This window comes from Syngnathus acus, chromosome 10 (genome assembly GCF_901709675.1).
Source record: "Syngnathus acus chromosome 10, fSynAcu1.2, whole genome shotgun sequence".
In the NCBI taxonomy this organism is placed as follows: Eukaryota; Metazoa; Chordata; class Actinopteri; order Syngnathiformes; family Syngnathidae; genus Syngnathus; species Syngnathus acus.
Window position 1 is genome coordinate 25,309,984 of NC_051095.1, and position 12,958 is coordinate 25,322,941.

General features: G+C 42.9%; 1 protein-coding gene across 1 annotated transcript; it reads right to left on the reverse strand.

Moving 5' to 3' along the window:
- Window positions 1-665: 665 nt before the first annotated feature.
- On the reverse strand, window positions 666-11,508 carry atoh8 (atonal bHLH transcription factor 8). Its single transcript, XM_037262873.1, has 4 exons — window positions 9,864-11,508; window positions 9,599-9,751; window positions 7,781-7,972; window positions 666-2,115 (listed from the first exon to the last, which is right to left on the reverse strand). The coding sequence occupies exons 1-4, from the start codon at window positions 10,503-10,505 to the stop codon at window positions 2,089-2,091; spliced, it is 1,014 nt and encodes a 337-aa protein (XP_037118768.1). The 5' UTR covers window positions 10,506-11,508; the 3' UTR covers window positions 666-2,088.
- Between the last annotated feature and the right edge of the window lie 1,450 nt (window positions 11,509-12,958).

Genomic DNA, 12,958 nt, shown 5'->3' on the forward strand with positions numbered 1-12,958 from the left:
CGCACGCATTGTTGACAAAGGACGATTGATGGATTTAATGAATTGGAGTGACGCAGATGGTTTCGCGCTGCTGTCGTCACTTGAAATTCAAATTACAGTAATCCCTTGCTACATTGCGGTTCGTTTATCGCGGTTTCATTTTTTTTTTTTTGAATTTTTTTTTTTGAAATTTTTTGAAAAAAAAAAAACACATATAAGTCGCTCCTGAGTATAAGTCGCCCCCCCACCCAAACTATGAAAAAAACCGCGACTTATAGTCCGAAAATTACGGTAATGTAAAATGTATTTTTGGCCTCTCATGTCACACTAATGGACCATACTTTCTGAGAATATTTTCTGAGAACCACCAGAATGGTCGAAAATCAGACCTTGACACAATAGAATATCGGAGATTTCGTTATTCACTTTTATTTTGAAAAGAAATTGTGTTTTAGTTTTAAATAGTTGATTTGTCTCTTTGCATACCTTTAAAAGCTGTGAACCACTTTATGAATAGTAATGACATCTAATTTTTTTATGCCCACCTATCTCATTCCCTCTCCCCTTTTGGGAAGAAATGAGAAAAGTGGGTGTCAAATGTCAATTTTAGTATATGCCGCACGCCATTGAAAAATAGCTGGCAGGCCCCAAATGACCCCCAGGCCATAGTATAGACACCACTGCAATTAGGTTTGAAAATCAATTTTAGTGGAAGAACACTAATACTGTAGACAATAATTTACATGGAAACAAACATTTGTATTACACATATATTTATTATTTTCTTATACTGTAAAATACTGCTTTTTCTTGTGAGGATAGATTGTGATTTAAAAATTCACATTTACTTTGGAATTTGCATTAGGAACCAGGATGTTTTCTTTTAGTAGTGCATTAAAACGGGAAAAATGAACAATCATGTACAAAGTGTATTCTGATGTAAATAAGGATGGGAATTAATACGATTTTTCTGATACCGATTCCATTCTCGATTCCGTTTAACGATTCAATTCTTTATCGATTCTCTTATCGATTCTCATTTGGGAAAAAAAAAAGCACAAACGATTATGATCATTTTGTTTTAAATATTGCTTTGTGAAATATTCTATTAAGAGGAAGAATGCAAACATTCTCCGACAATAGAAAATCATCACCCACTGAAAATCAGGGGCTTCTATAGCTGCAAATTGGTGCAAGCCTTTAACTACAAGCTTCGTCACTGCACAATGGCGTTCTTCAGTCCTACCTGCCTCCGTGAACGAATAAGCTCGAGGTACAGTACTGCTGGCGTCTGAAGCAGTGAGACGGCGTCTCTTGTCGTCATCTAAAATAAAACATGAAACGCGATTTGCATGACAGATTTTACAATTATAGAAATAGAGCTACCACGAAAAGTAGTGTTAGTTTGTGTTTAAATGCAATATGCAAATGATTTTGCATATTAGAGGTATTTCCTCCCTTTGTTGAAATTGAACTCTATTCTTGTCTTTCTTGGTGAAATGTAACTAAACTTTGGAGCGCTTCTGCCTCACAGGAGCCGTCATGGTTTCTGGCTGCTTATGTCACTACGCGCATGTGTAACGTGCGTAGGGAAGTCATTTGTGCTGACTGGAATCGCGAAGAGAATTGTTGAGAAAAATAGTAAACAATTCCAAGGAATTGGTAACGTGGGAAGCGGTTCTCAAGACAAGAAGCGGTTCTCAATTCCCATCCCTAAATGTAAACATTGTCAATCTTTTTTTCATATATACAAAACATTTTATGCTGACACTGTTCTCTTAAGTACAGTAATCTAAAATAATGTTGTAAATAAAATTTCCATAGAATAAAAATTGTTTACCAGCATGTTCATCACTAGCTACCAGAACATACACGCAAGTTATACAAATAATGACGGCAAAATATTTCACGTAACTGAAAACACGGTAGTCATTTTATTTGTTACATTTAGAGCATTTGTTACTTCAACAAAAATTATTTCAAAATATTAATCTCAAGCCTTTGTTACCCCCTAATACAAGACTTAAACTGCCCTGTTGATGCTGTAGATGGCTGTCTTAACATAGCAATGAAATTGTGCCTCTTACAGTCTGCATTAGTTTCTCTTCTTCAAATATCCTCGGAAATTCTTCCAACCTGTTGAGATAACACCAGTGAATGAGTCAAAACGTTTGAAACAAATAAGCCACGCTCATTTCTACACACAAGCACCAAGCCAAGAAGACAGCAATGAAAAGCCGTAAATGGTCTTTAACACCAGCGCGTCATCATCACTTGAGCAGTTTCTCTTCATCACCTGAATTTGTGCGCGCAGCTTATACTCGAAAGCTGAGTCTTGCGTGCTTGTGGTCGACAGCTACAGCCTTTAGCTTAGCATCTACCCCTTCATTCACAAAGTGCAAAGACTAAATCCTGCATGCACATAATAGATAGCAACAGCAAAAAACAATAGAGCTGATGTCAGGAAGTGGTTGCAAACATGTCGTTCACCGTCCTTTTGAATGTAAAGCAATGTTTCAAAATGCCTTTAAACCTTAAAGTCTTTAAAGTTTAAAGACTTTGGGCCACATCGATTGTGGTGTTTCTGATTTACACTGTTAAAGTAGGCATTTATAACCACTTTTGGTGAGTTCAATTATTTGCGGTAATTCATTATTTGGAGTTGGTCTCAGTCAATATCACGTTATTTGTGAAAACTGTTAAGGGGACCAATGTCCTATAGACTTTAAACTATCCCAATGAGCGGTGAACAATTGCGAGTGTTTTCGAAGGCAGCGAATGATGTGTGCTCGTGTGGGTTATTCAAGGTCGCTAGTGTTCCTCAAAACATTCGTCAGATGTTCGCCTGGATTTTTAACAAGTTCAAAAGAAAACTGACAAAGACTATGTAGCTACTGATGACAATAATGGTTTTAATGACCTAAAACCACTTTTCCCACCTTGAAATGAACGTCACATCCTCTAGTGTTCTAGCAAACTTCTCTGGTCCAGTATTATTTTTGGATAAAAGGTGGTCACCAGAAAATTCTGACTCCGTTGCATTCAGAAAAATATCATTAAAGTTTCTCCTGCTTAATTATTCCTGTTGTTAACAAGATGCTTGTGATTTATTGTTGCATGCTTGATGTTGAGCAGAAAAGGTTTTTGGACAGAAAACAGTTAAGTGGCCATTAAACTAAGGTACGCAGGCACATAATTGACCTGAGGGGACCTGTGATGTTCCTGCTGCTTTTTATGAGATGAAAAGAAACACACACACGCACACACGCACGCGCACACACGCACGCACACACACACACACCACACAAACACACGCACACTCACGTAGAAACGATATAAAATCTTCAGTATATACTACTGCAAGCTGTACAAATTCCTCGAGTCAATGATGGCATCATACCAAAAAGAAACAAAAATGTGTTTTTCCTGCAAGCTGTGTATTCAGACTTAGTGTCTCTGAGAAAAAAAAAACATTTAATTCTTGCCAGACACTCACTCAACTCCTCATCACACAAACACACATGCACACACACACACACTTCTTTTTCCTCTGGCCCCCCCTCTGGTCTCTTGCTGTCTTTCCACCAGCTGCTGCTATCTGACAAACTGATGATGACTGTGTTTTTCCTCTCCTTGTTTCAAAGTATGCTGGAGCAGATGGCTTGGAGAGGCAGAGTGGGGGAATGTGTTGGAAAGGCTGCTGGGGAATGTGCCAAGTGTGTGTGTGTGTGTGTGTGTGTGTGTGTGTGTGTGTGTGTGTGTGTGTGTGTGTGTGTGTGTGTGTGTGCACGTGTGTGTGTGCACGTGTGCGTGTATGTGTGTGTGTGTGGTTTCAGTTCGCGTGCCTTTTCACTGCCCTCTGCCCTTCATGGCGCCAGCTCCACTTCCCTTCCACTCTAAACATCTGGTGTCTGGGACTTTGAGAACGCACACACATGTGCTTGCGCGCACACACTGGCATGTACGGACAGACAGACAGTCTGCTAGCAGGGGGAAAGCCCTCAGTCAGTTTTCATGGGGAGTAAAATATGAGGCTTGATGCTACATTAGTTCCTTTTTGATCAATTGATTTCAGTAAAGGTATGACTGGAATCTCAGTATAGTTAAAGTCAGTGTTGGAAAAGTTCATTTCCTACATGAACTAGTTCAAAGTTCAGTTCACAACTTTTAAAATGAACTAGTTCAGTTCATAGTTCATAATTGAAAATTTATGAACTAAGTTCATAGTTCTTTGCCTCCCACAATTAAAAAAAAGGTTGCTGAGAGCTGTTACTCTCCGGCATACTGGCATTTTCTCATTGGTTTTCACTCACAAATGCTTTAATTATTTTTTCCTTTAATGAATTGAAAAAAAAACATGACTGTGGTCCAGAATGTGCAAACACAATCAATCTCCGATAGGTCCCAGACCAAGGAAGGAAATAAAGGATGTACAAATGAAGTGCAAAATATGTAAAGTAATATCATACAGAAATCCCTCGCCACTTCGTGCTTCACCAATCGCGGAGGCGCTACTTGGCGGGTTTTTAAGTGACGGGAGAACGACGTTTAAATACATGCTGATAGCGTGGGATGTCCCTCTGAGCAATGTGCGTCACTGCGGACAAGCACAGGAAGCGCGGCAGCCAGCCTGTCTTGAACAAGGTAGAACAACCATGTGCAACATGGACTCTTTATTTAGAGAATGGGAAAAGGGAGGCTGGAACCCTAGCACAGCAGGTGCATGAGGCGATTGACGAGCTGATCAGCGAGCCTGCGACATGCGTTGTGGTGTAGACAGGGGCGAAGCAAGCTGGTGGTCAAGGACATGCAGAAAGTTGGGGCAAACAGGGTCCAGGCCAAGGACGTGCGGTCATGGGAGGCTGGTGAGGCTCTGCTAGACCATATTTAGCAGGGAGTGTTGTACCTGAACGCGTTCAATGAACAAAAGTTCATTCGATCAAAACTCAAGTTGTGTGACATACGCAAACGATCGTTCGACGAACGATCCTGAAACGCAGAAATCATAAATTCGAGGAAACCTTGGTCGGAAGCAGCCACGTACGCCAACTACGATGCACATACAAGGGCCCATGGTGGGTACGTGCACAATGAGCAGCGCAAGGCGATCGTAAACAAGAATTAACAAAACGAAGGCGTTCAAGATTGAAAGAAAACAAAAGGAAACTTAACTGGTCTGTCAGTACACAAGTATGCAAGTCGTGACGGAAATGCATTGAATAAGGATACGAGTCGGAAAACCTTAAGATGCCCTCATGATGAAGTGGTTTAACTAATGAAACCCATGAAAGAAATGTTGCCACTACAAGGCGGATCAGGCAAACTACGTGTGTCAAAGCAGACGAAACGGCGAGGGCTGACCGGCGAACGTCGTCTATATACGTACACACACTAATCAGCGAATAACACGGGACAGGTGTACACTGATTGTACTGGCCAAGAACCTTATCGCCACAGACCTGGTTAGCCACGTATGTAGGATTGTTAATTTCACAGTTAACCCTTAAGTACTGGAACTACTTCACAGTAAATACACAGTAAATAATGACATTCTTTTATCATGTCTGATGCTTGTTGACAAATTACTTGATACTTTTAATTGGACTGATGCAGTGTCATTGATCTCAAAGGTAGCAGAGGATCTTTAGCAAACACTGTTACAGTTGGACCAGCAAGTTCTGTTTTCGAAAAGCCGACATTAATTCTCACAACCTCCTCTTGATCTGTAATCAGAAACCGCAGCATTTGAGAGCGTGACGGCGGCACCAACTGAGAAGAGCCTTGTCTATGACAATAACTTCAGTCTCGAAAGAGCCTGCCTCGTGAAGCATCATTGAATTGGTCACATGGGCCCATAGAGTTTGAAAATGGTCGAGAGAAGCTCCATTGTAGCCACTTGAAATAAGGGACCTCTCCAGGAAACCTCTCTAGGGGCCTGTGTGAAAGCCTTGAGGTAACCAAAAGGCTATTTTCTTATTCACTTTATGGAAAAGCGTCAATATGAGTAAAACCGTGATGCGGTGAATAGCTACCGTGTAGTGGTAAACGGTGTTCCTACCAAAAAGCTCAATTAATTTCTGTTCATCACAGAACAGGGGTGCGTTTCCACAGCAAATTGTCAGCTAAGTAAAAAGTACCTTTAAAAGTGATGTAATCCAAGGATGTTTTTCTTCCTGTTTTGCTCTTACATTCCATGAACACAGAAGTGACAGTTCTCTGATAATAGTTAAATGTCTGTCGTGCAACGCAAGAGAAGCCTACTGTACGATAAAAGTGTGCTGATAAGTGGGATTCTTTCAATAGAAACCAACAATGAAGTAACTGAACCAAACAGTACAGTTTAATGAAATTGAGGCTTCATGTGTGTGTCAATGGCGTTATCATCCCACCATACTCTAAGAAAAATCTGATACAACGGACTAATCAAGAGAGGTGATGGACATTTGATTGCAGCGGACCCGGTCTAAGTATAAGGAAAAAAATGCGAGACGGCAGTCAATAGGTTGCTATTCAGAGTGAATTGCAAGTGGTAATCAAGGAAGAATGAGTCAGCACAAGCATTGGAATTCCGCAACCTAGACAGGAAGGGAGCAGGCAGGAGCACAAACTCACACGGGCCGAGATTCGGCCAGTGAGTAAAGGTTTTTGTCTTATAAACGATTAATATTTTGATTGAACTTGATTCTAATCTTCTAAAATAATCAGACTTTTTCTAATGGATGAATGCAGAGAGATGACTTTACCGTTATGTGGCTGGTGGGAGCACAGGAGGGCGCTCTGGGACAGAGTATTTGCTGTATAAATAGGAAGTCCCAAGTTGACGCGAAGTGCCAGCTTCCTGTGGGTGGCCAGGGAGATCGCTGGGCCCACGTGTGTGGAGCAAATCTAGATTACTATTGTTGTTGTATTTCAGTATTTTTTATCTGTGGTAAATATGTTTTTTTGTCGATTGGTGGTCGAGGCTTGGTGTGTGAGTGACTGGGTGTGGGTGTGCAACCCCTCAGGTATGCAGTAGAGTTATATTAAAACGTGGTTTTAACTGTTTAGTGACACGTGTTTTAGTCTTTACAGTTGTTCTCGTGTACCGCTGCTCGCTGTCCTTTTTTAGTTATGGTTTTGTTGTTTGGTGAGTCCACGCTTAGGGCTGTAAAGGCGGACTAACCTTTTTTATGTTCATTCCATCCTTTTGTTTTTGGTCACTTCCCCTTAATGTGTTCATAATAAATGTTGTAAACTTCACTCCATTTGTGTCATTGATTAATAGACCACTTACATTACATTCAGCAACAAAAAGATGATGCTTTCGATGAGATTCATCATGTCTTCGTAATAGTATATTGCAAATTCGTTTGTTCAGACAAGTAGAAAGTAGAATTTTTAGGTGTAATCTGCTGCTGACAGTTTTGACCGAGTCTCCAGTCTTCTTCATAGCCACACACTCAGTGTGTGTGCGTGTGTGTGTATGTGTGTGTGTGTGTGTGCGTGTGTGTGTGTGCGTGCGTGCGTAATATCGAAGCGATTCACACCCTCAAGTCATTAAGGACAAACTTCAATCAAATCTGACTTCCGCGTCAGTCTTCCTCAGACAGCGCAGAGGAAGACAGGAGACTCGGTCGAAACTGTCAGCAACAGGTAACACCTAAAAATTCTACTTTCTACTTGTCTGAACAAAATAATTTGCAATATAAGCGATGATGCTCTCATCATGAGCCCGTGCCTATTAAATTGTATCACGTGAGTCTGGCCACCATTTAATTTTGGGGATGTGAGACTCCAAAAACCTATGAAAATGAAGTCTCACCTTCCTCTTCTTGCTCCGACCCTCAGCCTGCAAGGTCCTAGTGCACTGCTCCACACACTGAGAGAAGCTTTGACTGCCATGGTCAGGACTGTAGTCCAGCTCGGCCAATTGAGCCAGAGACAGGATGTAGTTGCATGCTATCCGTAATATAGCCAACTTGGATAGCTTCTGCCCGTAGGAGTAGCAAGGCACCTGCAATTAAATGTCACCAGAGAAATGGAATAAGTGATTCAAGACTAACAAGATTGCTAAAGTGGAGAATAGCTTGTCTACCTTACCTTTCTGATCAACATGACACAAAGCACACAAATATCAAAAGCCCCCACCAAATCTGTCAAAATTTGAATGTAGCTGATCTCATCATAAAATAAAAGCTAGCAATTAATTTAATGTTTGCAAGATGTATTACCTTTATCCAAATCTGTACTTCCATGGTCAGTGCAATGCCTCTCTATATCAATTTCTTATGAAATCAGCCTGTTGAGGCGGGCTAATCCATCCATCCATTTTCTGTACCGCTTAGTCCCCACGGGGGTCGCGGGCGTGCCGGAGCCTATCCCAGCTGTCATCGGGCAGTAGGTGGGGGACACCCTGAACCGGTTGCCAGCCAATCGCAGGGCACACAGAGACAAACAACCATTCGCACTCGCACTCACACCTAGGGACAATTTGGAGTGCTCAATCGGCCTACCAAGCATGTTTTTGGGATGTGGGGGGAAACCGGAGTGCCCGGAGAAAACCCACGCGGGCCCGGGGAGAACATGCAAACTCCACACAGGGAGGGCCGGAGGTGGAATCGAACCCACACCCTCCTAACTGTGAGGCGGACGTGCTACCCAGTGCGCCACCGAGCCTGAGGCGGGCTAATCTCATGCAAAATGTGTCACAGTGTGGTCAACATACGTCAATGCTGTATTCAATAAGTATTTACCCAATTTTATCGCTCCGTCATTTGTTCGCGACCTGGGCACCCTTCTGTCATCGTCCTATTTCAAAAGCGCTTCAAATTCATGAGCAGCACTGTGCTTCTTGATGGTCCCGTAGTTGGCAGTACTTGAGGGATAGCAAGTGAACACCTGCGATCAAACTTGACCGAGGCGCGCCACGCCACAGTCCATTCGGCATCCCAGGTGAATGGACACACCAGACAGGCTGGGAGTGTTTCTGTCAGTTAAATGGGTGTCTGTCAGTGACGGACTGATACTAAGTGAGTCGGAACTTGAACGGGTCAGTGACGATTACATGGACAAATCAAAACCTACTTCCGTCCGTCCTCAGAGAGTCTTTTTTTTTTTTTAACTTTCTCGTCTGTCGTCCTTTGTCTGCAAAATGGTCATCCATTCACTCCTCTTAAGTGATTATTTTTCCCAGAAACTGGCAAGCGCCTCATCTTTTTCTTGTGACTCCTTCCCAGGTGTAACCAGAGAAGCCAGAGATTTAAGCACAACCGGGCATGCGCAAAGCTTTTTGATTCTGCTAATTATATCTCAAAGCCACCAAATTCTGATCATTTAGTGTCACTAAACAGTAAACACAAATTAAACATGCTCCACCTTGTCCATAACTGAGCAATCAAGTACGTATATCTACTTGAATGTAGTTCAACTGTTTTTAAATGGCTGCTCTTTTCCCAGCATTGCTTCTGTGTCATGGACATTCATTTTAATGCTCAGGAAAAAAAACTTGGATTATCTCCGTTCCAATCATGATGAACATACAGTTTAACAGAGCACTTGTTTTCTGATGTAAAAATTCACAATTTTGTTTTTTTTTAAAAGAATATGTTTGTGTGCTTCCATTGCATGCTGTCAATTTCACCTGTTTCCTTAGGGCTTCAAAAGCAGCACTGATGGTGTGGACACGGGTTCTCTCACGGGCATTAGCTAGGAGCCTCCTTGTCTGCTGGATGGCTTTGACCTCCGGAAGACGTCCGGTTCCATCGTTGCTGCCGATTCGCTTCCTCGGAGACTCCTACCAGCAGGGGATGAGCAAGTTTCACTTCAGATACTGTTTATCAATCTGGTCAAAACTAGCATAATTTCTCAAGTGTGCTGCCACTAGACATTCAACATTTTCACTGTACCTTGGGAGAGTGAGCCTGATGCCCTCCGTTTTCATGCCCTTGGGAGCCCAGAGACGTTTGAGACATGGGCCGAGTTGTAGTTTGACCTGACATTGACGGGTCCATGGAGAAGGTCTGGTGGTTGGGCGAAAGGCTGCGAATGTTGCTGGACGATGTCGTTACAGGGAAGTTAGAGCGGGGGCCTGATCTGAATCTGTTTGAGAGAGGCTGAGATATGGCTGTGGGCCAATGGATGATCTCTGGACTGACGAAGGGAGAGGTGGATAACTGAGGCAGTTTAGAAGCCATGGTGCTCCCGATTCTCATGTCGAGAGCGCCGCTCTGCGGCGGCGCTACCATGACACCCGGTACTCCGGATAGGACCCTTGTGGCGCTGGTCTCATGTGACACCATGAGGTGTTTGTGGTGTGGAGCCAACCTGTTGACATTACAAGGGTCCAGGTGTGGGTCCTCCAGGAAGTCCCCTTCCGATGGATCCACCGTGTATGTTTTCATTCCGTCAGGTTCAAAGCCACTCAAAAGTTTTTTAGGCTCGCGAGACTTTCTTTTGAACTTCTTGTGAGAGCCTTGCATGGGGATAATCACCGGTTCTTTGCAGGGGGATTTGATCCAGTTATTGGTAAGTGGATGGGGGTCCTTCATATTTTTTATTCCAGTAATCACCCAATCCAAATAAAAACAAATGCAAAAAAGAAAACAATCAAATCTAAACAATACTGCGATTTGTTTAACTCACGTAAACGTGCCAAAGCAACACGAACCGCTGCGCTGACAGCGGCTGCACTGTCATGTGTTACTTGAACTTTACCAGCAGGTTTCGTGTGGCTCCACTCTGTCTGCATAGCAGCATCCTGAACAAGCCACACTCGTACTCAAAGCTGTGGAACATATGCGATTCGGCACAAGTCGTTCCCTCCGAAAGAGAGATAGGTTTCTCCTCAGTGTGTGTGTGGCGCCCGCTCTTTTTGTTTCTCTCTGGGAAAGCAGTCCGGGCGAACACGCATACGCACTCAAGCTACAGTGAAGCCGTGACTGTCTGACTGTGGCTCCAGCCAGTCTGCATAGCAGCACTCTGAATAACCCACACTGTTGCGCGCGCGCGCGCACGCACACACACACACACACACACACACACACACACACACACACACAAGCGCGCGCAGGCACGCACACAGAAGCAACAGTCAAGCTGCAGCTGCTGATCCGAAAGCAAAACCGTGCAGAAACACTTCAAAAGGATGTAATTACCTTAACAAAACTACTCGGATGTTACAAACGAAAGAAAACAGCATCCAGAGAAGCTGTCATGAGAGATACGTGTTTAAAGCCCCATGCAAACCTCTTGTGACAGTTTCATCAGTGGCAGGTCACGGTGGGGTTGAAATGGACTGAGCTCCTCCATCCAGCACTCGGGTGTTCCTAAACGAGGTTCCGGGTCCAGGTGTAACCTTATTTCCCCTGTGGTTGCTCACAGACAACAAATCCGCTAGTAGCTCCACTGTGTTGAGTCCAAATATTCGAGAAGTTCACGGAGGCAGAAGCCCACTGGGGAAGAGCAGCGTGTGGAGCGGTCACGCAAACATTGAACATGGAGCCTGAGGCTCCTTGGCGTCTGACTGGCTGGCTATTTCTCTCTCTCTCTCTCTCTCTCTCTCTCTCTCTCTCTCTCTCTCTCTCTCTCTCTCTCTCTCTCTCTCTCTCTCTCGCTCTCGCTCTCTCTGTGATTCTCTCGCTTTCTCTATCTGTCTCTCTGCCTAGGGCTGCTCAATTAATCGAATTTTAATCATGATTACGATTTTGGCTCCAGACGATCTCAAAATACATATAATCGAGGCCAAACAATTATTTGGGGCTTCCGTTCTGAGACGTGCGTGCTCAACATAACCACGACGCCTCGTATGAGAGTGGAGACCCATGCAATATTTAACGGGCAGTGTTGTACCTTAACGCGTTCAATGAACGAAAGTTCATGAACTCGTTCATATTTGGGACGAACGTGAACTGAATGTAGCGCATTGTTGCTCCGTGGACGTTTTTGTGAACGCGCTCATTTTGGGGCCATTTAATGGTTTTGAACGGCAGTTTCCTTTCGTTCAAGAAAACGAAACATTTCCTTCACTACCTAATTATTGAATTCACTGCTTTTACCTAGCAAATGTTTAAACATGAATCATGAGAACTCTTCTTTTTTGTCTCTGAAGAGCTGATAAGGAAAACCATTGAACCTTTATTTACTGAAAGATGAGCTGTTGGGTTTTAGTAGAACATACTTAGTAAATTTAGATCTTTAAATTGTAATGCTAGAAGAAAAAGAACATACTAAAATAATCTCTATTTGAGCAAAAATTAAAAAAATTTTTTTTTTACAGCATCTGCAATACATTATTACATATGTACGACTGCGTTTCAGGCTATATGCGGTATAGAATGATGGCATGATGGATGGACGGACGAATGGATGGAAATAAAAGTGTATATTTTTCCCTTTACAGCCAGCAGAGGGCGAGAAACCATCCGTGTTTATCAATGGAGTACAGCTTTTTACAAGTAAAATAAGTAAATAAAATACTAACCGTAATATTGTAACATTCAACGACGACCAAATTTTGCCCACTAAAAGAGACTGCCCACCACTATAGGTTTTACACCACCTTTAAGAACACTGAAAAATTGGTTGAAAAACAGTCATGCTCTCTTATTCCTGGGGCATCTTAAACTCAGACTGGTCGTTTGTGGTGTGTTCTGCTCGTGTGAATACAGTAATCCCTTGCTGCGTCATAACAGTTGCCATAACAATGAAATGGTTCTAAAAACATATTTACAGTATGTATACTTTAGCTACATATACATATGTCTCTCTCTCTCTCTCTCTCTCTCTCTCTCTCTCTCTCTCTCTCTCTCTCTCTCTCACACTCACACACACACACACACACACACACACACACACACACACACACACACACACACACACACACACGCACGCACACGCGCACCCACGCACGCACACACGCACGCACACACACACACGCACATACACACGCATCATATTTATTATTTATTAGGGGTGTAAATCGCGGGTTTTGTCACGATACGAT